At 50.3% G+C, this 25,193-nt stretch overlaps 2 protein-coding genes and 1 long non-coding RNA gene across 5 annotated transcripts; 2 read left to right on the top strand and 1 right to left on the bottom strand.

Annotated features, from left to right (window-relative positions):
• Positions 1-1,882: 1,882 nt before the first annotated feature.
• LOC147374007 (uncharacterized) lies at positions 1,883-3,060 on the bottom strand. Its single transcript, XR_015162329.1, has 2 exons — positions 2,239-3,060; positions 1,883-2,090 (listed from the first exon to the last, which is right to left on the bottom strand). It is a non-coding gene; the product is annotated as an uncharacterized LOC147374007 (long non-coding RNA).
• A 28-nt stretch (positions 3,061-3,088) lies between these two features.
• TMED4 (transmembrane p24 trafficking protein 4) lies at positions 3,089-5,816 on the top strand. Of its 2 annotated transcripts, XM_086396139.1 has the most exons (5): positions 3,089-3,239; positions 3,432-3,532; positions 3,645-3,770; positions 4,186-4,332; positions 4,776-5,816. In XM_086396139.1, exons 1-5 carry the CDS (start codon positions 3,113-3,115, stop codon positions 4,923-4,925), a joined length of 651 nt encoding a protein of 216 aa, XP_086252265.1. In that variant the 5' UTR covers positions 3,089-3,112; the 3' UTR covers positions 4,926-5,816. The 2 variants fall into 2 exon arrangements, with proteins under 2 accessions (XP_086252265.1, XP_086252266.1); XM_086396140.1 differs by lacking the exon at positions 4,186-4,332.
• Positions 5,817-8,957: 3,141 nt separating this feature from the next.
• Positions 8,958-18,304, top strand: DDX56 (DEAD-box helicase 56). Of its 2 annotated transcripts, none has more exons than XM_086396138.1 (14): positions 8,958-9,033; positions 9,124-9,285; positions 10,287-10,443; positions 10,589-10,759; positions 10,872-10,962; positions 11,526-11,770; positions 12,083-12,202; positions 12,685-12,798; positions 12,896-12,990; positions 13,408-13,481; positions 13,618-13,707; positions 14,411-14,516; positions 17,089-17,162; positions 17,582-18,304. In XM_086396138.1, exons 3-14 carry the CDS (start codon positions 10,361-10,363, stop codon positions 17,657-17,659), a joined length of 1,341 nt encoding a protein of 446 aa, XP_086252264.1. In that variant the 5' UTR covers positions 8,958-9,033; positions 9,124-9,285; positions 10,287-10,360; the 3' UTR covers positions 17,660-18,304. The 2 variants fall into 2 exon arrangements, with proteins under 2 accessions (XP_086252264.1, XP_086252263.1); XM_086396137.1 differs by having other exon boundaries at positions 10,283-10,443.
• Positions 18,305-25,193: the final 6,889 nt, after the last annotated feature.

Raw genomic sequence — 25,193 nt, 5'->3', positions numbered from 1 at the left:
CTTCAATAAGTAGATGGCATCACCATCATCAATGGAAAGGGAAGGGGAATTGCTTATCCACAGATTTGGCTTCCTGTGGTCCACAGCAGTCTGAAAATATTAAATAGAAAGTTACAGAAACAACTCATAAATTTTAAGTTGCTCACTATTCAGAGTAGTATGGTAAATCTTGCTCTGTCCTGCCTGGGACAAGAATCATCTCTTTGTCCAGGCATATCCTGCCTGTTTATAGCGGCCCTCTTAGTTATCAGACTGGCTGTACCACTATCACAGTGCTTAGGTTTAATCAACAATGACCCCAAAGTGCAAGAGTAGTTAGGTTGGCAATTCAGGTAAGCCAGAGAGAAGCTGCAAAGTGCTTCCTTTAAGTCAAAAGGTGAAAATTCTCAACTTACTAAGAAAAAAAAATCTTATGCTAAAGTTGTTAAGATCTATATTAAAGGGTGAAACTTCTGTGAAATTGTAAAGAAAGAAAAATTCTTGCTGGTTTTGCTGTTGAACCTCAAACTGCAAAAGTTACAACCACAACATGATTCCTGCTTAGTTAAGATGGAAAAGGCATTAAATTTGTACAAAACATTCTGATACCATATTCACATAACTCTTATGACAGTATGTTTTATTTTGCTATTAGTTATTGTTAATTTCTCACTGTGCCTAACTTATAAACATTACCATGGGTATGTATAGAATAAAACACAAGGGAGGGAGAGAGGGAGAGATGTGGTTTCAGGCATTCACTGGAAGTCCTGGACCATATCCCCCTTAGATAAGGTGTGACTACTATGTATCAAAAGAGGTTTAAAAGATGTATCAATGAATGTAGTAAATAGTCCTTTAACAATCCAAAGTTTATTGAGATGGGGGTGGGGGGAACTAAAAATATACTAAGTACTAGAATTATTAAAGAATTATTTTTGTTTTGGGTGTGATAGTTATTCACAGTCCATATTGGCTAGAAATACACTGGAATATTTATAGGTAAAATTATATGATGTCCAGGGAATCTTTAACACACTTCAGGGAAAAAATGCAGAAATGGATAAATAAGGCAAAATTTTGATTCCTGTTGAAACTGGTTGCTAGTATATAAAAGCTCATTGTAACTATTCTATGTGTTTGGAAATTCTCTTAATAAAAATTTTAAGACAAATTTTCAACCTTCCTTTGCTCTAATTCCACACCCAGTAAGGACCTTTCTAGCTTCTTTTTTGCCTTCCTCTGTCCCACAAGAGGAATGCTCTCATTAGGAGATGTAAACATGCCTCATAGACCTCCTCATTCTAAGTTTTCCTCAAGACTTTTCCTCAATTTTCTTAGCCCAGATACTCATTCTCAAGTTGCACCAGTTTGTTCAAAGAAGGTGAAGGTCACAGAAAAGGGAGGAACCTGCACAGAGGTCGTCACTTAAACAAGTAGACTGTCCCCTACTGAATTTGGATGAGATCAGAAGTTGTCCGCATGACTGACTGCTGAATGTGGCCAGACTGTGACTTGTCCATTTCATTAAAGCTGAGTCATATGCTAATATTTAAAAATCAGATTTCATACTTAAATTTCCAGCTTCTAAAAAAAGAGAGCTTATTTTCCGTCCTCACCGCACAACTGCTGCTGTTCAGGAAAGGTTTCCTTGTAAAACTTCTTTAATGCCACTAGGATATTTGCCTTGGTTCAATCCTACTTTTTAAGAGATAAATAGGAATGTATCCAACACTGCAGATTCTTGGGTGGGGAAGACCCCTGGAGAAGAAAATGGCAATTCACTCCAGTATTCTTGCCTGGAGAATCCCACGGACAGAACCTGGCAGTTACAGTCCGTGAGGTCACAAGAGCCGGACACGACTTAGTGACTAACCGAACACAATACCAAGCACGATAAGAATGATTTTTACAGGATTTGTGTTTAGGAAGGATGGGAAGCAGCAGAACAAGCTCTGGACCCCCACTTGCACTTGTCACGTGCCCATCAGACCCACAAGGCTGGCTGGATTTTGTTCTGCTTCACATCTCTCTCCACTCTGAGCCCTAAACCACTGTGAAACAGTGGAGCAGACCCACAGCCCAAAGGACTGCACGTTCCAAATCTTCACCTAGAAGACAATGAGCAGTTGGACAAGTTGAGAGAGAACAATAAGGGCTGGAAACAGAGGCGGAGACGCCGCCAAGCCTCGCCCTTTGGGTGCAGTCTTGTGACCACTGAACCATCTCTATTCGTCCCTCCTCCCACACACCTCTCACCTTTAGCCCAATCTCCACTTTCTCTTCCTGGTAAGCACCCTCGGGTGACTATCTGTGAGCACTTCCGTGTATAACCCTAGCAGAGGAGTGTCAGAAAATAATCATTGCCACGCCGTCATCTCAAGTAACAAAACTGATGAACTCCTAAAATCTGGAACACCTAAACCTGTTGGCGCCCCAGGGCTTGGAATACCGTTTCCTGTAGGTCTGTTGGAGCCCCACCCAGGTGAGGCTTCCACCCCGGGGTCATGGCTTCCAAAGCCTCGGTGAGCCGCTACTCCAGGCGGCACCGAATGCGCTTGAGGCTCCTACACGATTTCTCACACCGGTATCCACCTAGTCGGGGTCTTGGGAACGGTCTGTCGGTCCCCGGATTCCGACTTTCCTTTCCTCGGTGGACCCCGAGTTCGGAAGCCTACGTCGACCCAATCTTCCGGATACAGCACCCACACCTCGGCGCAGGCTGACGGGCAAGCAGCAGGGGCGAAGGAGGTGTCAACGTTTCCATACTCTTGCTCTGCCACGCCGCGCTTGCTGGGAGCACCGCGCAGGGGCGCGCGTGCGCACTGAGCAGAAGCCGCTTGTTGGCAGTTGACGGAGCCCACTGCGCCTCCAGAGAGCGGGAGGGATCAGCCAGTCTCCGGGCGTCCTGCGTGTGCGCACTCTCCCCTCGGCCCTGTAACTTGGTCGAAAAGACGCGGGCGGGGCGGGGCGGGGCGGGGCGGGGCGGGGCGGACGCAAAGCGGGAGTCACCGCGCAAGCGCGTCCTGCGCCTGGTCTTTCTGCGTCGTCAGGGAGCGGGGCGCAGGTGCGCGCATGCGCACTGGGCAGAGGGCGCGCGTTGGCAGGTGTCTGGGCTGGGCGTCGGCGGGCAATGGGGTTGCCGGCGTTGCTGCTCCTTGCGCTGTGCGCCGCAAGCGCCCGGGGGCTTTATTTCCACATCGGCGAGACCGAAAAGCGCTGCTTCATCGAAGAAATCCCCGACGAGACCATGGTCATCGGTCAGGCGGGGCGAGGGTGGATCGGGCCCTGAGTTGTCCCCAAGACGCCGTCGGGCTCTTCGCTCGCAGCGGCACTCTGAGGACGCCGGACGGTGACCTGGAGAGCAGTGCCCCCGTCTGGCGTCCCGGGAGCCGCGGAGTGTGGGAGCTGGATGGACTAGGCGGGTTGTGACTGCTCTGTCTATTCCGCAGGGAACTACCGCACCCAAATGTGGGATAAGCAGAAGGAGGTCTTCCTGCCCTCGACCCCCGGCCTGGGCATGCACGTGGAGGTGAAGGACCCTGAAGGCAAGGTAGGGCCATCTTCACTAGAGCTCTTGGGGTGGACAGAGCTCATAAGACACGAGCTTGCACTTGGTGAGGTTAGAGTAAAGGTGTGGGCTTTCACTGACTACTCTGTTGCAGGTGGTGCTCTCCCGGCAGTACGGCTCAGAGGGCCGCTTCACCTTCACTTCCCACACTCCTGGTGACCATCAGATTTGCCTGCACTCCAACTCTACCAGGATGGCTCTCTTTGCTGGCGGCAGACTGGTAACAGTTTTCTTTTGGCCAGAGCTCAGAATCTGTCACTTGGTTTCAAAGTTTTGATTTAGTAAAGAACCTGCCTGCCGATGCAGGAGACCAAGAGTCAGGAAGATCCTCTGGAGAAGGGCATGGCAACCCACTCCAGTATTCTTGCCTGGAGAACCCATGGACAGAGGAGTGTAGCTGGCTGTGGTCCACAAGGTCACAAAGAGTGAGACATAACTGAAGCGACTTAGCAAGCATGCACATCATTTATAACTCTTTGTGGCACAGTTACAAGTAAGAAATAGAGTTGCCCTTCTGTCCCACAGGGACAAGAGTATGTTCCATAGCCTGCAACAGACCATCAGAGGTTGCATCACTTAGACATCATAACCTCAGAATGGCTCTGACTTTGAGGTTCAACCTTATTTCCTCCTAGCGTGTGCACCTAGACATCCAGGTTGGGGAGCATACCAACAACTACCCTGAGATTGCTGCCAAGGATAAGCTGACGGAGCTACAGCTCCGAGCCCGCCAGCTGCTTGATCAGGTGGAGCAGATCCAGAAGGAGCAGGATTACCAAAGGGTAAGGGCATGTCACTGTACTTGGCCATGGCAGTTGACCTTTATACCCATTACACCTCCTGGAAGTTGCTTCTTGGGGCTTTCCCTACTTGTGAAGCAGGCTGTTCAAAGACTGGAACAGAGGGTATCAGTGCAGATAGCCATTTTTCAGCTCTGTAGAATAAAGTGTAGAGAGGACAGTTCACACTCTAGCAATAGCCATTGCCTGCCTCCTTATTTTGGGATCTTGGTTGAAATGGTTTAAGAGTGTGATTTCTGTCCTAGCAGAGAAGCTCATGGAGGGGCAGCATGTTACGTCCTTGGGGCACTCCCAGGGGAATCAGAGGCAATATTTCAAAAGGTGTTTGGTCCCATAGTTGAGCAGTGGCATGGGAGGGAAGGACCTCACAACAGCTGAGACTGTCTTTCCCGCACATTTAATCCTGGGTCCATTGTCCTATGCAGTATCGTGAAGAGCGCTTCCGTCTGATCAGTGAGAGCACCAACCAGAGGGTCCTGTGGTGGTCCATCGCTCAGACCGTCATCCTCATCCTCACTGGCATCTGGCAGATGCGTCACCTCAAGAGCTTCTTTGAGGCCAAGAAGCTGGTGTAATGTCCTCACCACGTGATCCTTTCCTGTCACCTCAGTTATTTGGTACTTTCCCCACCCAATATCTTATCCACCTGGATTCTGAGGGAAAAAAAAGTGAAAAAAGAATATAAGCCACATTGGTTCCATGGCAACAAAGCATTCAGATCAGCCACTTGTTAACACTGGTTTTCAAGGACACAGGACACTGGTCCAGGCTTTCAAAGATCTGTCTTGGGGTTTGTGCAGAGTTGAAACTTACCCAGGACTAAGTCTTGCTTCTTTCGCCTCCAGTGATTCCCCTCTTTCTCATAAAATGAGCAAATGAAAAACCCTCCTACTTCTTTAACCTTTCGTCTACTTACGAAGTAGGCGACCGAAATGCTCCACCGAGGAGGCCTGCCTCACTGCTCTGCTGTCAGTCCTGGGTTCACTCAGCAGCTTTGTGAATGTAAATAGGGGCAAAGGCCCCAGAGGATTGAAAAGTTTTTCTATATATTAGAACTATTTTTTGATAAAATTATATATTTTCCTTCCTAGTTGAAGTGTTACTGCCTTTGTGTGACTAGCTGGATACCAGTGCAGTCCCTTCTGCATTGTTTATGCACACATCCTTGATAACTAACTACCATGGCAGCTCCCAGGACTTCAGCTCTCAGGCCAGAGAGCAGATGTCACAGCTGCTCTCAAGGCCTAATCAGAGGGCCAGGCAGGGAATTCTCCAGGACACCTGTGGTTTCCATCACACAGGGCCTGAATTTAAGAGTGAGGCAGTGACAGCTCACACAAGGCAGGACACTCTTACCCTCCCGTTTCCCTTAACTTTTATTTAAGCTGTGGTAAATGTTTTCCTCGCGGGAACCAGATTTGGTTCTTTATACAGATTTTTCCAGTGAAATAAAACGTGTTGTAGTAGCTGTGTTTGAAATGAAATAAAGAGGCTGTGGGCAGAGGGGAGGCACAAAAGGAGATGGAAGAAAAGCTTTTGGTCTGGGTACTTCTGCAGCTGACCAGGAGTGGACCTCGGCATATGGGCTTGTGAGGCTAGGGTGCGGGAACAGACAGGGTGGTGGCAACCACAGGGCAACCACATAGGCCTGTCAGCAAGGAATGCTGTGAAGAGATTAAGTATCTATTTCTTAGCTCCCTGGAATCATAAGTGTAAACACTTCTTAGCATACTTCCTCATGCCTTTCTGCCATATAAAACTTAATACTATTAGGTGCCCATTCTTGATATTTTATTTCATGGTTTTATTTATTTAAAATACATTATTTATCTGACATACAAAACTAAATTCTTCCCTTCTTGTTTTTATCTTCCATACTATTCTACCTGTGTATCTATTTTTCCTTACAAAAGTATAAGCAATTTAATTTTATAGACCTTTTCACTTAATATTTTTGTAAATATTTAAGAAATTCCAATTTGGGGTGACCACGTTAACGGTTCAGTGTGGTGAAACACCATAAATGACTCATCCAAAATTATTTGGATATTTACCATAATATTTTTCATGTTAGAATTAATGGAAAATGAGGTGGCCTTGAAACTAGTTCATGTGTAGACCTCTGGCCTGAGGCTCTTTAGGAGCATGGGACATGTCAGGAAGGGAACACATGTCTGCTCTGTGGCTGTTACTAGGAATCTACCCAGCAAAGCACACTGGCGTCTAGGCTGTAGGAATACAGGAAGTAGTCTGTCCATCTGTGCATCTCAATTATGCTGATGGGTCAATACGTACTTGGTTTCTCCTCTTGTGAATTTTTGATAGGGGAATAGTGTGAAGACAAAGGTGGGAGTATATCACACCTTTACACTGATGGGACAGTTGGAAGCTTGATTGCCAGAGGATAGGCTAATTGGTGGTAGATGTGAGGAAAAGAGTTTCCACATTGGTGTGTGGCATTCACAGACACCATAGAGCCTAGGAAAATTTTTTAAAAATAATTCAAGCTACATCCAAGGAATTCTGGGGACCTTTTCCCCCAATACTACCCTGATTCCATTCTGAAGTTCTTGCTTTCTTAGGTTATAAAACATCCTTACCAAATAGCCTTCTATCCTTTTACAAAAAGGCTGTGGGGGCACAGGAGTCTCTACTCACCCCATTATCCCTGGCCCAGTCCCCATCTCCATGTTTTGGTTCCAGCCTCACTTTACCTGTGGTGCTCTCAGTTCTCACCCTAATAACACCCAGAGCCTGACTTCTGGATCTCATGCTGGGCCCATGTCAGAATAGATGCATAGGGTCACCTGAGAAACTCATCCATATAGATTCCTGAGCAACATTTATGTCCAGTCTGACTAAGTTTATGTTTGGTGTGGTGTGGTAGGCAGAATGGGCATCCCTGGTGGCTCAGACGGTAAAGAATCGGCCAACAATGCAGGAGACCCAGGTTCAATCCCTGGGTCGGGAAGATCCCCTGGAGAGGGGAATGGCAACCCATACCAGTATTCTTGCCTGGAGAATTCCACGGACAGAGGAGCCTGGTGGGCTACAGTCTATGTGGTCACAAAAGGATGGACATCCTGCATCCCCGTTAACACACATGGTAGGCAGACTAATAACTTCCCAATAATGTCCAACTAAATGTACTAATTCCTGAAACCTGTGAATATGTTACCAAACGTGGCAAAGAGAAATTAAGGTTGCTGTCATCTGCTTTTAAAATGAGATTATCCTGAATTATCTGGGAGGGCGGAATGTCATAACAAAGGTTCTTGAAAAATGCAAGAGGGAAGCAAAAGAAGGTTGTAATGATGTGACACAAGGACTCAACCCTCCATTAACAGCTTTGAAAACAGAACAAGGGGGGCCACATGTGAAGCTGTAAAAGGTAAAAAAAAAAAAAAAAAAGATTCCTTTAGAACCTCCAGAAGGGAATGGAGCCCCACCAACCTCCTGATTTAAGCTTAGAGAGGCCTTGTCACACTTACGACCTATAGAACTGTAAAATAGTAAGTCTGTGTTAAGCCACCAAATTTATGATGATTTGTTACAGGAGCAATAGCAAACAGATACAAGTGGGGACCAAAAATCCGCCCCTTTTTTTTGGCTGAGTCTTACTGCTTGCGGAATCTCAGTCCTCCAAAAGGAAATGAATCCAGGCCACAGCAGTGAAAGCCTGGAATCCTAACCACCAGACCTGCAGGGAACGCCGAAGAATTATTTTTAACCAAGCTGTGCAGGCAACACAGGTTGCTACCTTTGGGAACCCCAGAGCAACCTACCTTCCTCTTTTCTTATGCTACTCATTCTTCCAAACTTCATTCTTGGACAGTTCAATTGTTATAGCTTGTCCTTTTTCTGCCTGTGACCCTAAACCATGCTGGTACACCCAGTGTCGCTTGCTTTTTACTCCGAAAGCCATTGCGTTTGATTTCCACGTTCCCACCACTGCTACAGGCAAACAACCCTGGAATACATATGCTGGTGCACTTTTCCTAAGCATAGTCGGTGGCAGAGCAATTAATGCTTGCATATAAACCTGATAGAGATCCCCCAGATGCATAATGGCAGGAAAGGGCGCAGGACTCACCAGTATTTCCCAAACGTGGTAAGGTACCACCCGCGGCATCCCTTTTCTTAGGTAGTACACAGACGAGCATTCTAAACATTGATGTATTTGCCAATATAACTACAACTAATACTGGCATAATTGCTAGGGCGAGGCTGTTAAAAATCAAGCGCTAGATGAAGGTAAAGCCATAAACACGCAACCTGGTGGAGAAACTGGAGGATTGTGTGGCCGGTGTCGGTGGGCGAAGGCGGGCACGGAGAGGACCTCACCCACCTCCACGGAGCCCCGCCTCTGCCGCAGGTAACCCTAACCCAAAACGCCATTTAGAGGTAGCGTCAGGGGACGGGCAAGGACCCGTGGGCTCTCCGCCGCCTGCCGCCTCTCCCAGACCCCACAGATAGAGCGCAGCAGCAGCCGCAGAGCCCAGCCGGAACACCGGAAGCCATGGCCAACTCCTTTGAAACTGATTGGCTGCTGCTTTGACCGGCTCACGCGTCGCGTCGTGCTCTTCCTGTCGCGCCTGCGCGCTGTCACTACAGAGCAGCAGCATGGAGGATCCAGAATCGTTGGGCTTCGAACACATGGGCCTGGACCACCGGCTCCTACAGGTACCGGGGAGGGCTGAGGAGCCGAACCGACGGTGGATGGGAGCGGTGGCAGGGCAGCACGCCGCCTGAGCCGTCCCTTGTCTCTCCTAGGCCGTCACTGATCTGGGCTGGTCGCGACCCACGTTGATCCAGGAGAAGGCCATCCCGCTGGCGCTGGAGGGGAAGGACCTCCTGGCTCGCGCCCGCACCGGTTCCGGGAAGACCGCCGCTTATGCCATTCCTATGCTACAGCTGCTGCTCCACAGGAAGGCGGTGAGTCGGGGGAGAGGCCCCAAAGGCCGAGAAAGGGAAATGCAGGCGTTTGAGTTCCGTTGTGCCCTCTTTGAAGGCTGTGCCGGCCACCCTCACGCACCCGTCTTCCCCAAGAGCCGGGTTTTCTTTGAATCTCTTACACATGAAGGCTGGTCTAAGAGAACCTAATGATTTTCTGGTAAACGCTCTGAACTGGGATTCAGGTTACTTGGGTTCTAGTCCAGGCTTTGCGACCATTATTCTTTGTACTCAGTTCAGTCTCTCGGTCGTGTCTGACTCCGCGACACCTGGACTGCAGCAAGCCAAGCTTCCCTATCCATCACCAACTCCCGGAGCTTACTCAAACTCATGTCCATGGAATCGGTGATGCCATTCAACCATTTCATCCTCTGTCATCCCCTTCTCCCACCTTCAGTCTTTCCCGGCATCAGGGTCTTTTCCAATGAGTCAGTTCTTCACATCAGGTGGCCGAAGTATTGGAGTTTCAGCTTCAGTATCAGTCCTTCCAATGAACATTCAGGACTGATTTCCTTTAGGATGGACTAGTTTGGTCTTCTGTCTGGCTGCTCCAGATCCTAGTTGAGGCATCTTCCTTCTTCCTTACGTCATGTGGGAATCCTTAGTAGTGCCATGTGGACTCTTAGTTGTGGCGGGCAGGATCTAGTTCCCTGACCAGGGATTGAACCTGAGCCTATTGGGAGCACAGAGTCTTAGCTACTGGACCACCAGAGAAGTAACTGGTGGTTCACCAGTAACTGGCACGTTTTAAGTAACTTTGTAACAATAAAGTAAGTTATCCTTTTTGAGTTCAGTGCCTGGGGAAAGGGCCTTGTTATCTACATTCAGAGATGGGTGAAGTAAGTGAAGGGGTGATCAAAACACAACTAGATTGTTGTGTTGAAGTCATAGTACGTGATCAGATTGCCTGGAGGAGGTAGAGAAAAGCATCCGGTGGCCATGATGATAACTGACTGGCTGAAGTCTTTAATTCTTGCAGACAGGCCCCGTGGTGGAGCAGGCTGTGAGAGCCCTTGTCCTTGTGCCGACTAAGGAGCTGGCGAGGCAGGCCCAATCCATGATTCAGCAACTGGCTGCCTATTGTGCTCGAGACATCCGGGTGGCCAATGTCTCAGCTGCTGAAGACTCAGCCTCTCAGAGGTGGGTTAGAACACCAGGGCTGTGAGGGAATGAATCTGCACTGGAATGTGGGATGGGGTTTGTGTGCAGCAAAAACGAGATCTGATTTGGGGTGAGGTCCCAGCTGCTACCTTCTACTTAATACTGAGGTGTTGCCTATCTACAGAGCTGTGCTGATGGAGAAGCCTGATGTGGTGGTGGGGACTCCATCCCGCATATTAAACCACTTGCAGCAAGACAACTTGAAGCTTCGAGACTCCATGGAGCTGCTGGTGGTCGATGAGGCTGATCTTCTTTTCTCCTTTGGCTTTGAGGAGGAACTGAAGAGTCTTCTCTGGTAAGGAGAAAGGGTGGTGAATACACAGTAGGGCCTGGAGCGAGGGGGCCAGTTCAGCTGCCCCTGTTAGAGGCCTTAGAATGGAGTTTGATGGGGCTCTGTTTCATTTTAGTCACTTGCCCCGGATTTACCAGGCTTTTCTGATGTCAGCTACTTTTAATGAGGATGTGCAAGCACTTAAGGAGCTGGTACTACATAACCCGGTAAGGGCCCCGTGGGACCATCGGGAGACTCAAAGGACTCGCTCCTGCCTTCTCAAAGGAACCCTTTGTTATTTGGGGTGGGAAACTCCTCGTTTAGTATTCCTGGTTCTGAGGCACTAGAAGTCCGATGTTGTTAGGCACTCCTGTATCCTCCAACCTAAAGTCACTATGTAGTCCCAGGTATCTACTGGTTTCAAACCATGCTTTGCCTAAAGGCCTGATCAGGGACCCCCAAAGGGCAGAAAGGGTGCTCTGAGTGACACGATCAAAATTCTCCCCTTATGTGAACTTTACTCTTCAAAAAGGTTGCTACTGTAGGGGTTTCTTCTCACTCTAGTCATTTACAGTGTGTTTCACTTTGATTTGTGCCCCAAATTGTGTGTAGTTTTGTGTCTTTTGTAAACTGCAGTAGTTAGTATACTTTGAATTCTGACAGTACACAGTTGGAAGGGACCCAGGGCACCCTCCACTAACACACCAGCGCTGTGGTTGGCAAGCCAGCGGCTTGCAGTAGCATTTCTGTCTTCTCTTTTTTTCCTGACCACAGGCCTGTCCTCCCCTAGGTTACCCTCAAGTTACAGGAGTCCCAGCTACCAGGGCCAGACCAGTTACAGCAGTTTCAGGTGGTCTGTGAGACTGAGGAAGACAAATTTCTGTTGCTGTATGCCCTGCTCAAGCTGTCGTTGATTCGGGGAAAGTCTCTGCTCTTTGTCAACACTCTGGAGCGGAGTTACCGGCTGCGCCTATTCCTGGAGCAATTCAGCATCCCCGCCTGTGTGCTCAATGGAGAGCTTCCACTACGCTCCAGGTGTGCCGACTCCCATGTCTCGGTTGAACGTGAAGATGGAAAAGGGGAGACACAGTCGCTCTTCCTGTTTCTTAAGTGCTTAGTGGATTGAGGGCCCCAGGCTTGACTGATCCTCAATGACTATCTCTCACAACTCTGCAATACCAACTATAACTCCATCTTCACTTGACGAGATTGAGGCACAAAGATTAAGTTGGGGAAGAATTGAAGAAGAGGGAAGAGTCAGAAAGATGACCGTTATGACCAGGCGGAGGGTGGAGGAGAGACCTCCAGTGCTCTTAGGTCTGACTTTCTTCTGCTCTTGGGCCACAGGTGCCACATCATCTCGCAGTTCAACCAAGGCTTCTACGACTGCGTCATAGCAACAGATGCTGAAGTCCTGGGGCCTCCAGTCAAGGGCAAGCATCGGGGCAAAGGACCCAAGCGGGACAAGTGAGTCCACTTTTATCTCTCAGCCCTTGCTAGGGAGAGCCACCTTTCAGAAGACTGGGAAACCAGCATGTGGGGGCAGGGAGTAAAGGGCGCACAGGCCTGTACTTCATGGGCAGCATGAACGGCCATACTGCCTGACTTGTTGGCGTGCTGTCATCCTGTGAGGAACGTGGCTCAGCCTCCACTAGCTGTGACTTGCAGGAAGGATCTTTCTTCGGGAGAAAGGGAGCCACCAGTCTCTGTCTGCCTCTTGGGTGGCTGGCTTGGAGTGGTTTTCGGGTTGCCCTGTGGGCAATGAGTTCCAGGGTTTGGCTGCCCCCACTACCCTAGCTCCAGTTATAGTGTTTAAGAATCTTACTCAGAGGAGTGTCTTGTAATTCCATACCAGGCTTTGTTGAGCGATCATGCTGATTAAATAAGTTTGAGAACATGGCCTCTGAGGAGAGGAGGGCTCAGTTTGAGGTTGGCATGTTTTCTTACAGGGCTTCAGATCCGGAGGCAGGCGTGGCGCGGGGCATAGACTTCCACCACGTGTGTGCTGTGCTCAACTTTGATCTCCCCCCCACCCCCGAGGCCTACATACACAGGGCTGGAAGGTAGGAGAACTGAGGCGTAGTGGACTGGGCACCTGGACTGTGGGCACACTGTGGGACACACAGCCAGAGACACGGGCTGGGTTGTCTCTCCTTGCAGGACGGCACGTGCCAACAACCCCGGCATAGTCTTGACCTTCGTGCTGCCCACAGAGCAGTCTCAGCTGGGCAAGATCGAGGAGCTTCTCAGTGGAGGTAAGAGCCCCGCCCTCACTGACCTGAGAGAGGGCCAGGCTTCTGTCGTGAGACTTTAAACTTCAAGGTCTGGTGCTCCTTAGTGCTCTGTGGCTGTCATTGCATATACTTTGTGGCTAGAGTGGCCTCAGAGTAGGAGAGTAGGTGAGTGGGCAGGTCCTAAGGCTGAGAGATATGACAGGACCTGGGACGTGGGAACAGGAAGCTGCCCTGGCTGCAGCAGGGTGGATCCCCTGTCGTGAACTGTCCATGAGACCCAGGGTTTTTTGCTGCACGTCTGCATTGTGGGAAAGAGTGGGCTAGATCCCCGGCTGCCTCACCTCAGGGAGCAGACCTGGGAGGTTCTGAGCAGAAGGCCTGCATAGACCCTGCCCAAGCCTTCAGTCTGCAGGACCCTCACTGCAGTCTTCTCTGCAGACAGTGGGGCCCCTGTCCTGCTTCCTTACCAGTTCCACATGGAGGAGATCGAGGGCTTCCGCTACCGCTGCAGGGTGAGTGGGGCCCTGTAGGGATGTGGGTACTTGGGGCTCCTCTAGGACCCACAGTCAGGCCCTTGTTGCTCAGCACCCTGGCAGGAGGGCGGGCTCAGGCAGCCCTGCCATGTTGACCTTTGATGTCTGCCCCCAGGATGCCATGCGCTCAGTGACTAAACAAGCCATCCGTGAGGCAAGGCTGAAGGAGATCAAAGAGGAGCTCCTGCACTCAGAGAAGCTCAAAGTAAGGGACTGTGGTCGGGGTGGGTGGGCAAAGAGGAGGCTTCAGGGCATCGCCCATCCTGGAGGCCAGCGGCAAAGCTGTGAGTGTGAGAGGCAGTGAGTTGGGCAGCAGACCGTGCCTTTAGCAGGTCATGGGGAGGAAACAGGCCAAGAGTGAGTAAGGACGCCAGCTGTCCTGCTGGGAGGTGAATTGGCCGAGTTTCTGAGGTGGACAGTGGCTGTGTCCATCAGAAGCACAGCTTCTGAGGTTTATTCTCTTGACACAGTAGTAAGAGTTGTGTAAGGTCACAACTGTATGGGTGCCTGTGTTCCGTTATGATTCCCAAGGTGGAAACACTAGGGAGTCCACCCTGGGGATGCAGTAAACTGAGTCAGGTGCATTCATGCAGCATGCATTACACAGAAAAGGAGGAGGCAGCTGTTTATGTGTCAGTTAGAAGGTGCACGGCCATGGAGTGATTCCCGGTGAGGAGAGGGTGGCGTGCTCCTAACTGCCCCCACCGAATAGGGAGTGAGAACGGGGACACATGCCTGAGCTGCCTCTGGGAGGGGGCCCCAGTGACAAGGCAGTGGGAAATCTCAGCCTTAACAATTGGAACACAGGCTACCTGTTCAAAAACTCCCCCGTAATAAAAAAAAAAACAAACCCATTAAATTACAAAAGGAGGACCGACCATGCAGTGCCTGCTTTTCTCCCTTGCCAGACATACTTTGAAGACAATCCCAGGGACCTCCAGTTGCTGCGGCACGACCTGCCCTTACACCCCGCTGTGGTAAAGCCTCACCTGGGCAACGTCCCTGACTACCTGGGTGAGCAGGGCTGGGGGCGGGCTGCGCATTCATCCCTGGGCTGCTGTGCACTGGGGTGACACAACCATGGGATCTGGGCAGTGAGCATGTACACAGACATAACTCTGCACAGTCCCCCTGGGTAGGTGTTGCTCTCTCTGTGGGGGAGACAGGAAACCAGCACTCTGCCTTCAAGGAGACAGCACTCTGCCCCTTCAAGGCCAGGGGTCTCACACCTAGAACCTGGTCCTGTGAAAGAGCGAGCCAGTACCTGGCCAAGCAGCCTCCTGTGTGTAGAAGGGAGTGACTGGGTATGGTGTGGGAGTCGCGAGTAGGAGACAGTGCTACTTGTGCTGGAGGAGGCTTAGGGTTAGTGACCAGGCCAAGCTGGGCTTGGGTGTCTGAGTCCAGAACGTTTGACCGGGGACACCGGGGGTGGGAAATAGAGAATAGACCTGCCTGAGCCTTGTGGGGATGAGGGATATTGGGATCACAGTTATGAGGTCAAGGATGGACCCCAAGAGGGACTTCCCTGGTGGTTCAGTGGTTAAGACTCTGAACAGGGAACATGGGTTTGATGTTTAATCCCTGGCCAGGGAACTAAGATCCCACATCCTTCATGCTGCATGGCACAGCCAAGAAAAGAATGGATCCCAAGAGTGGTTTCTATGGTGTAGATGAGGCCAAAACCCAGCTGATGTGTTCAGGAGCCTTGCTCCCTTTGCACCTGGTAATGATACTCCTTGTGTCTTTGGTAACGGGTATGTGTGGGTTTTATGCTGAAGATGTTTAGTGGATTAAGGAAGCAGAGAGGTGAGTGCAGGCCCATTTTCCTGGTACCCCTGTGGATTAGCGTAAGCTGGTGGATATGGCAAGGAGAACCTCAAGCAAGTGGATGGGAAAGATCCAGGAGAGATGGGAAAATGCCAGAGAGATGGGGCCAGGTTCCCCAGGAAGTGAACTGTAAGGGATACCAACCAAGGTCGTGGTGTGAGGACTGAGGAGGGGGAGAGGGGAGGAGGGGGTGTGATCTTGGGTGGCTTTTGGGTGGTCTGTGTGGCAGCTTGAAGTGGGATCCCAGTTCCCTGAGTGGGAATTGAACTTAGACCACAGCGGTGAAGGCGCTGTATCCTAACCATACTAGACCACCCAGAGACTTCTGGCTGGGAGCAGGGCGCTGGCTCTTGCCTGGTTTGAAGAAAGAATTTGGGAAAAAGTTAAACAACAACAAAAAAGACAAGTGAAGTGTTTATTAGGAGAGAAGAGAGATGTGGAGAAAGGATGGGTGGACTGCGAGAGAAGTAGCCATGAGCTTTTTTTTTTTTTTAATTTATTTATTCTTGGTTGCTCTGAGTCTTCATTGCGTTTTCTTGGGCTTTCTCTAGTTGCGGCGAGTGCGGGCTACTCTTCATTTCAGTGTGTGGGCTTCTTGTTGCCACGGCTTCTGTTTTTGTGGGGCACCATGGACTTAGTTGCCTCACGGTCCATGGGATCTTTCAGAACCAGGAATTGAACCTGTGTCCCCTGTATTGGCAGATGGACTCTTAACCACTGGACCACCAGGGAAGTCCCTTTCGGGCTGGTTTAGACCACTTATGTGGAGGCAGATTTTCATCTGGCCAGTCACCTTGCATTATGTGGCCCCGAGTCCATATCAGGTCTGACTCAGGGCCCTCCTGGATGTGCAAGCACGTCTTTTAGACAAGGTGAATCCCAGTGCCAGGCTTTTCGGAGGCTGGCAGACCTTATGGTCTAGTGCCCCCTCCCCTGAGGAACCTTTTTGTGCTGGCATAGTCTGGGAGGTCTCCTTGACCCCATGAATGAAGAGTACATGGTCTCCTTAATTTCTTACCTAGGCAGGGCTTGCTTAGCTCCTTTCTGTTATTGCTGTTCCCATTATTTTGAAGTGTCCGCAGGAGACAAAGTCCAGCTACTTACACTGTTCCTGTTGTTATTTTTATTTTCAAAGTGTTAACAGGAAACTAGTTGTAAATGTTTAACCTGGGGCCCATCTGTCTCCTGCCTTAGAAGGGAATCCCATCCTCTCTGTCACACAGAAGCAGTCATTGCCCCAAACCTTTGGCCTTTAGGGGTTGGGGTGACGTGGGAGGGTGTGGTGGTGTGGTGCTCAGAGGCCTGTCAGGACCTGTGTGGCCTGGCTGGAGGGGACCCTGAGCTATGCCCTGGGTCGGTGAGAGGCCAGAGGCCAGGGGTCATGTAGCAGGTCCCGAGCAGTGATGGGGGCACCTGATAGGTGAGGAGGGGTATGGGAGGAAGGACCATGGAGGAAGGAATTATATGAAGGCTGCTTTTCTATTTTAGCAGCATTTTCTTTCTTAATTTTCCTTCTGTTGTTTCATACTTACTGTGACACATACTGTAGAGACATGTTTTAGTGGACATCCCTGGGGACAGCGGTGTGAACCTAGATAGTCGTGTGTTCTTAGGATTGCAGTGAGGATCAGAGTGCCAGGCCCTGGGTCAGGAGGGGAGAGCACGCTGGGAGCCACTGGAGGTGGAGCCGGCGGGAGAGGGGGTGGGAGCAGGCACACAGGGCGGCGGGGGCAGCCGCTGAGCCCGCCGTCTCTTCCAGTTCCTCCTGCTCTGCGCGGCCTCGTCCACCCTCACAAGAAGCGGAAGAAGCCCCTCGCCTCTAAGAAGACCAAGGTATGTCCCCTGGGGCCTTGGTGATGGCTGCAGGCGCCCCCCCCCCCCCCAATCTGGTTTCCTTGTCACCAGGGTGTGCTTGGTGTGCTTGCCCCTTGTCCTCAGCGGGGAGGAAGGAGAATCGGCCCCAGACCCCTGGCTGCTGGCCAGAGTTGCGGGAGCCGGGGCTTTCCCTTGGCCATCATGAGCAGCTTCCAGAGCAAGGGAGAACCTGCTGTCCTGGCCCCACCGCCCTCCTCGTCCTCCATGCTGCAGGAGGAGGAAGGTGGGCGCCTGCGGTGCTGGAAGCAGCACCTGTCCTTGGCTCATGGCCTGCAGGGCCTGCCAAGTAGCAGTACCACCCACTTCTCCGAGTCTGTCTCGTTATGTGCAGACAGACGTCTGCTCCCCACAGTCAACTGGTAACTTTGCCCCCACAGAAGGCAAAGACACAGAACCCACTGCGAAGCTTCAAGCACAGAGGAGAGAAATGCAGACCCACAGCAGCACCCTCCTGAGGTTGTTCAGGCAGCCTTGGCTGCCTTCCCAGGCTCTCCCCAGGCTGGAGTGTGGAGCAGGCCTCCCTGCTGGAGGAAGCTTAATTCTCAGACTGGATGGACTGGATTCGGGGCAGACGGAACTGTGGCCCTCCAGACAGATGGCCAGGCTGGTGCTTTGCCCATAACAACAGAATAAAGATTCTAGCTGCCCTAGTTTGTGCCTCCTGCCTGTAGGAAGGAGCCATCGAAACATTGGGAATCAGAAACCACTTCCAGGAAGCAGCACCTGGCTCTTTGCCTGCTGTGCGCAGTGTCTCCTTGGCCAGAAGAGGTCAGCCTTGCAGCGCTGCAACCTGGAGCCCTCAGGCCCGGAGACACCTGCTGGCATCTGGCTCTCTGGCCTTACCACCAGCTGCTCCTGTGGGCTTTCTCTCTGGGATCAGGCTGACGCCTCCCTTCTCTGAAGCTGGGAACGACTTTTTGCCTCCTGGAAAGATGGGCCTGCCTGATGACACCTCTTTCTCCATGGCACGTTGTAAATTCAGCCTTCTACTCCCTCAGGCAGCCAGGGACAGCTGTCTCTGCTCCTGAACTGCTCTGCTCTGTTTGGCACACTTGTGTGTGTGTGTGTGTTTAATTAATTAATTAATTTGGCAGCAATGAGTCTTAGTTGCGGCACGTGTGATCTTTTTTCATTGTGGCATGTGAGACCTAGTTCTTCCTGACCAGGCATCAAACCTGGACCCCCTGCATTGGGAGCATGGAATCTTAGCCACTGGACCACCAGAAAAGTCCCACCTGGGTGTGTTCTAAGTGCATGAGTGACAGTGTGACACGCACATGCCCTGTCCATTTGCTCTCAGCCCACCTGCAAGGTTCTGACGGGAGGGTCCCAGCTCATGTCTGGGCCTCCCAGCTGCTGTCTGGAGGAGGGGGATGCTGCTGATGACTGTGTCCTTTATTGTGCCCGCTTATCACAGTGTTACCGTCATCCACTTACCAGGCCTCACAAGGCCCAGCTGGCGAGAATACTTAGTGGAAGAGGGTCAGCAGGGTTGGCAGGGGAGCTAGGAAAGAATTGGGAAGAAAGTTGGAAGTGCTTGAGTATTTCATTCCAACAGAACCAGGTAGTGGTACCAGCACAAGCTGGTCTGCACAGTGAGGGGAGCCTGGGTCTTTGGCTGCTGTTAGCGGGTGGTGGGCCCTCAGGTTTAGGGTCTCCACGTTTCTGCCATCCTGAGAATTTCTAGGGAGTCAAGGTGCATGTGGTGGGGATTGCCGCTCAGGTGGGATTATCAGTGAGTGAAACAGCAGCCAGTACATTGCCACCGGGTTCCTGAAGCCTGCCATGGCTCGGGCACCTTAAGGAGATGAGCTAATGGAGCTGAACAAAGATGGCAACTTAGCATTTGTTGGGTCCCACAACTGCACCAAGAGCCTCATGAGTGTCACTGCCTTGTTGAAGGGCCCAAGCTTGGAGAGCTTCCTGTACCCCTGCCTGGCAGCTGGCTGCAGACCTCCGCACCTGCTGTGTGAGGCAGGCATGGCCCTGGGAACCCAAGAGCCTGGGACATTGAGGCGGCAGTCTGCTCAAATGGTGTGCCAACCTTGTTCCTCTGAGCCTGCCACCTCCTGGCGTCCCAGCCAATGAACTTAATGTTGAGTCTGCGCAGATGCAGGAGAGTGGGCGCCTTGGGTTTCTCCAGTGATGTTTCTTTTCAGAGGGGCCTCTGCTGGTGGGGTGCATTCCTGTCTGGGAACAGAGCTGGGGCCTGTTGGCCACATGCTAGATGCAAGCTGTGTGCTGAGACTCGCGCTGAGTGTTCTACCAACATCCGGGCTGCTCCCGAGTTCTGGGTGGGGCGGTTGAGGCTCAGAACTCACCTGGCAACAGGTCACAGGGTGGGTGAAGAGGACAGGATTTGGACAGCACAGGCCTGCTCTGGTGTCCCAGGCTGGCCCGCTGTCCACCCCCATGAAGGAGTAGCCTGCTCTCACCAGCTTGGGAGTGGGTGCCATCCTAGGCACTTCACATAACCCTGTTTATATAACCCACGCTTGGCTGGAACAGGCCCTGGCACTTGGTGGAATCTGAATTGGGCCTGGTCAAGAGAATGGTGTGTTCCTGTGGCCTGGAACTGCAGATTAAAGGTGTGTAGACGTCTCATACAATCACACAGCCCTGGGAGGAGGCTGTGCTCTCCACTTACACACAGGGAAACGGGCTCTCAGGGGTTGAACTTGTCTATCTGATACCAAAACCTCTGCCCTTGATAAGTGTGTCCAAAATAGAATGGAACAGGCCATGGGACATGGGCATGCACGTGATAAGTGAGCTGAGTTTGGAAGGAAAGAGGTCACTGAACAATAGATAATCTCGGCAGGTTTCCAGCAGGTTCCAGGCTGGCTGATGTACAGGGCTCATGGCAAAGGGATCAGCAGAATGCAGGGAAGTTCCACACCTCTGGCTGGCACAATCCCACCCACACATAGGCTTGAATGGCTATTGTGTTCCTGGCTCTGTGCTCAGACCTAGGAGAGATGGACAGAGCCCAGTCCCTGCATGCGAGGAGCTTTAGAGGAGTTGAAAACCAAACTTTCAGTGCATCCCAACTTCCCCAAGCTGCAGACTCCACGAAGCATCTGTCTGCTCCGCTATCACTTGGGGCTGCCAGGTGTAGACGCTGGGCTGGAGGCAGGAGGGAGTGGGTAGTGCCCTCTGGCCAGGCGCACTTGTGGCTAGATCATCTCCCTTCTGGGACGCCCAGGTGCCAGGAGGGTTACCTGGGGCCTCACCCTATTAGAGGAGTCAGGTGAGACTGGAAGGGGGGTTGGGGACAGTGAAAGTGCTCCAGGGGGGAGGGTGCCTGGGCATGTTTGGGGATAAAAAGAAAACCAGAGATCATCACTGAAACAGGGAAAAACTAAAAAACTAAACTGATGTCTTTTATTTAAAATTTTTTTTATGTTTTGGCTGTGCCACGCAGCACATGGGATCTTAGTTTCCCGGCCAGGAATCAAACCCACATCGCTTGCATTGAAAGTGTGGAGTCTTAACCACTAGACCACTAGGAAAGTTCCTGAATTATTTTTAAAGGACGATACAGCTACATATTAAACATTCAAAAGGTGCTGGTGGATTTGAAGCAGGGGAACACCCTGATCAGATAGCTGAGTAGCCATGGTGATAACACTGGGGCAACAGAGTGTCCCTAGAAACCTCTGGACCCAGAGCACAAACCAATTCAAGTGCATTTCCTATTTCAGCTAATTCTCTCCCCCATCTGTTGAGGATCAGTGACTCAGCATTTGGGGAATTAGTTGGTCTCGGGACTTTGGTCTGTAGGAGCAGTTTCTGCTGGAGGCAACGCCAATTAAGTTGAATTTGTGCCAGGAGGTGCCCCTGCCAAATGCCTCTTTCCCCCAGAAAAAAGCCTTGGGGTGTCCTGGCTGCCAGTGGGGCTGGGAGCTGCTTCTCGTTTGTTTGCCACAGTGATTTTTCTGTGGAAAAGGAAGTGATCCTTCTGGGCAGGAACAGGTGCCTCTGCCCAGCCTCCCATGGTGTGCCAGGCACCTCGCTGGGCAGAGTCAACCTCATTGAACCTCAGAACCTCTTCAGAGCTTGAGTGACTGTCCATGAGTCCATTCACAAGGCCAGTGAGAAGCAGCGAGATTAACATGGCATGGCTGAGCTAGAGAGCGTGGGCATGTCGAAGGCCTTCAACCCTAAGAACTGCCTTTGTGGCACCTGAGCTCGGCCAGCCTGACCTCCAGGGAGGCATCTCACCTTTCTTGGCCTCTTCTGGGGTCTCAGCTGTAAGTGCAGGTAGAAAGTACCCCCTCTGAGTGTCTGTGTGTGTGACATGTGCCAAGGAGGCCAGGCAGCCTGGGAGCCCTCCCCGCACCACTGTGCCTGGCTCTGTGTCGGCCTCTGGGTCCCGTGGGGTGGCTCTGCTCACAGCACCCTCAAACTTAAATGCACACCTGGATCACAGAGTCTTCTTCTCGGAAGGCAGGTTTCATCCAGCTGGCTTGGGGCAGGGCCAGAGATTCTGTATTTCTAACAACCTCCCTCCTGAGGGAGCCTGATGCTGTGGGATCCCAGACCAGCCCTTAAGAGGCAAGCTTTAATGTCCACACACCCATCCCATTTTAAAGATTGGAAAACTGAGGTTCAGAGAGAATAAGTAGGCAGCTTAGGGCTGCCCAGTTAAGTGGCAGAGTGGGAGGGTGCTCAGATCAGTGGGCTCTACTTTGGAACCTAAGGCTCAGCCCTGCCCTGTCCCTTCTCTGAGTCTGACCTTGATCTGTGAGGTGCAGTGATGAAGCCTATAACTTTCTAACCTAAGTATATCCCATGCAATGTTTATGACATACTAAAACATTATTAGCTGCTTCTTTGAAATTTAAATCCCACTGGTCAGGACTTCCTTGGGGGTCCAGCTGTTAAGACTCCATGCTTCCAATGCAGGGATGCAGGGGCTTGGGTTCTGTCCCTGGTCGGGGAACTAAGATCCCACATGCTGTGTGGCCTGGTCAAAGTTAAAAAAAAAATCTCCCTGGGTGTCTTCCTCCATATTTACTAAATTTGACAGCCCTGGAGTGTGAAACCTTTCTGGCCTGGACATGGCCTCCTCCAGGAAGACTGTCTGACTTCCGGCCTGGGCTGGGCATTTTTTTCTCAGTATGTCTCTAATACTGCCCTTGACCTCATTAGGGTTTTCTCTAACCCCTTGTCTCTACCCTGGCCTGGGAGCTCTTGGAGGCAGGCACCATGCTGAGTTGTCAGTGGGTTCCTGGGCTCAGGAACTGGGACTCACAGGTGTTGATAAAAGCTTTTCCCCTGAGAGTGTCCCTGGTCCCTTGGGGGTCATTCATTTTCATAACCCTCTCTCCTCTCCAACTGAGGCTCTTGAGCACTATTTCCATTTAAAAGTGAAAGGAAGGATGTGCCAAGCAGGCTGCACTCTGCTGCCCTACCCGAAGGGCTGGACACTCCCTTCGAGTCACCTCTGTGACTCAAGGTGGAGACTGGGCTGTGGGCCTGGGCCATCCTTCGTGTGAACCCGCAGGCCTTCCCTGCCTCAGCAGTGGGCTGGGGAAACAGGCTCCCAAGATGCCGATAGCTTCCCTGCAGGGGATGGGGACAAAGGACCAGACAGCCTTGAGCTTTCTGGCTTCCACACCAGTGCATCCAGACCGCGACTGAGTTGCAGGGAAAGATTGTCTCATACGTTCACTGAAATACATAGATTGGACCCTTATATGTTCAATATCTTCCAGGAACCAGGAACTCAGCTTCCAAGAGCAAAACACAAACATAAGGCAACCGAGAAGCCAAGTGGTGTGATGGCGGGAGCATATGGCCAGCCTGCATGGGCCGGGGATTGTGGGCAAAGTCCCCACCGCGATGGAGAATTCCATGCAAGCTGTGAAGGACAGGCAGGTTTGGGGAGGACTTGGAGGGGGTTTTGTGGCATCACAGCTGAGCTGGGGGAAAGGGACCCACAGCACATTTGCAAAGCAGTGAGCAGGTTAGCTGGCTTAGCAAAGGCTGCACAGGGCTGTAGTTCTCAACTGGGGTGATTTGCCCCAACGGGGCCTCTGGCAAGGAGTGGAGACAGTTTAAATCATCACATGTGGGAGTGGTGGATGCTCCTGGCATCTAGGGGGTTGAAGCTAGGGATGCTCTTAAATCCTACAGAGCCCAGGGCAGCTCCCGCATTGAAGAGTTATCAGGCTCAAAACGTCCATGGAGTCCTGCAAGCAACAATAGGGGAGGGCATGCTGAGAACCAGGTGGGAGAGAGCAGGGGCTTCTAGGCATATTACTCAGGAGTGCATATAGCTGCAGTAAGAGAAACTCCAGGATAAGGATGTGAATGAACAAGGGTTAGAATAACTGGATGACTGTGGACTTGGAGCAACATCACTGCCGTACCATTATGGATCCTGATTCTTCCATCTTCCTGCCCTGCTATCTTTCTTTTTTTGTAATTGTGGTAAAGGATACATAACATAAACTTGATCATCTTAATCATTTTAAGTGTATGATCTACATTGCTGAAAGGTGAAGTATATGAAGTAAATTCACATTGTTGTGGATTCACTACTATCCACCTCCAAAACTTTTTCACCTCCCCAAACTGAAACTCTATACCCATTAAATGATAACTTCCAACCCACTGTAGGAGCTCCTGGAAACCACCATTCTATTTTTTTGTCTCTAGGAGTTTGACCACTCTAGGGTCCTCATATATGTGGAATCATACAGTATTTGTCCTTTTGTGTCTGGCTTATTTCATTTAGCTTAATATCTTTGAGTTTCATCCATGTAGTAGCATGTATCAGAATTTCATTCCTTTTTTGTGGCTGAATAATATTCCAAGCCTGTATATGCCACATTTTATCCATTCACCTGTTGATGGGTGCTTGGGTTGTTTCCACCTTTGGGCTGTTGTGAATAGTGCAGCAATGAACATTGGTGTACAACTATTCCTGCTTTCAATTCTTTCCGAGTTGATTTCTTTGTAATGACACATTTTGATTCTGTTCTTGTTTTCTCTTGTTTATAGTGTATAGCTGCGTTTTTTGGTAGATAGCACAGACATTACATATAAATCCTAAAATCAGTCAGTCAGTTCAGTCACTCAGTCGTGTCCGACTCTTTGCGACCCCATGAATCGCAGCACGCCAGGCCTCCCTGTCCATCACCAACTCCTGGAGTCCACCCAAACCCATTTCCATTGAGTTGGTGATGCCATCCAACCATCTCATCCTCTGTCGTTCCCTTCTCCTCCTGCCCTCAATCTTTCCCAGCATCAGGGGCTTTTCAAATGAGTTAGCTCTCAAATCCTAAAATACAACTATCTAATCTGAATTGATGATAACAATGTCAAAGAATACAAAGCTCTATTCCTATACAACTTCATCTTCACTTTATATTACTGATGTCACAAATAACATCTTCTTACAGTGTTTGACCAATACAAATCAAATTATAATTTCCATGAATTTGTCTTTTAAATCATGTAGCAAATTTAAAAATATAGTTACAAACCAAAGTTGCAACAATACTGGCTTCTATATTTGCACATATATTTACTTTACCAGAGACCTATATTTCTTTAAGTATCTTTGAGTTCTGTGTCCTTTCATTTCAACCTGAAGAACTCCCTTTAGTATTTCATGTAGGGCAGATCTAGTGGTAATGAACTCTTTCAGCTTTTATTTAGGAGTTTCTTAATTTCTTCCTTATTATTGAAGGGTAATTATGATATATATAGTATTATTGATGTTACTTTCTTTCAGGACTTTAAACAAGTAATACCTACTGCCTCTGGCTTCCAAAGTTTCTGATGAGAAATCACTTTATAATCTTACTGAAGCAAATTTATACATGATGCGTCACTTCTCTCTTGCTGCCTTCAAGGTTATCTCTTTGTCTTTGGCCTTTGACAGTTGATTATATATAGTGTACCCTGGTATGGATCTCTTTATGTTTATTCTACTTGAAGCAATGATTTATATCTTTGAGAAAATCTGGGAAGTTT

This window comes from Bos grunniens, chromosome 4 (assembly GCF_055505025.1).
Source record: "Bos grunniens cultivar Pamir isolate PY7600 chromosome 4, Bosgru_T2T1.0, whole genome shotgun sequence".
Classification (NCBI taxonomy): domain Eukaryota; kingdom Metazoa; phylum Chordata; class Mammalia; order Artiodactyla; family Bovidae; genus Bos; species Bos grunniens.
Note: the sequence above shows the minus strand (reverse complement) of the source record. Positions and strands in the feature narration are given on the sequence as shown.

Excerpts from the sequence above, each read along its gene's own strand:
- TMED4 (XM_086396139.1), top strand. The coding sequence starts at position 3,113 with ATGGGGTTGCCGGCGTTGCTGCTCCTTGCGCTGTGCGCCGCAAGCGCC. Across the intron at positions 3,533-3,644 it reads TGAAGGACCCTGAAGGCAAG|GTGGTGCTCTCCCGGCAGTA; the intron begins GTAGGGCCATCT and ends ACTCTGTTGCAG. Across the intron at positions 3,771-4,185 it reads TCTTTGCTGGCGGCAGACTG|CGTGTGCACCTAGACATCCA; the intron begins GTAACAGTTTTC and ends ATTTCCTCCTAG.
- DDX56 (XM_086396137.1), top strand. The coding sequence starts at position 8,974 with ATGGAGGATCCAGAATCGTTGGGCTTCGAACACATGGGCCTGGACCAC. Across the intron at positions 10,760-10,871 it reads GAACTGAAGAGTCTTCTCTG|TCACTTGCCCCGGATTTACC; the intron begins GTAAGGAGAAAG and ends GTTTCATTTTAG. Across the intron at positions 10,963-11,525 it reads AGCTGGTACTACATAACCCG|GTTACCCTCAAGTTACAGGA; the intron begins GTAAGGGCCCCG and ends GTCCTCCCCTAG.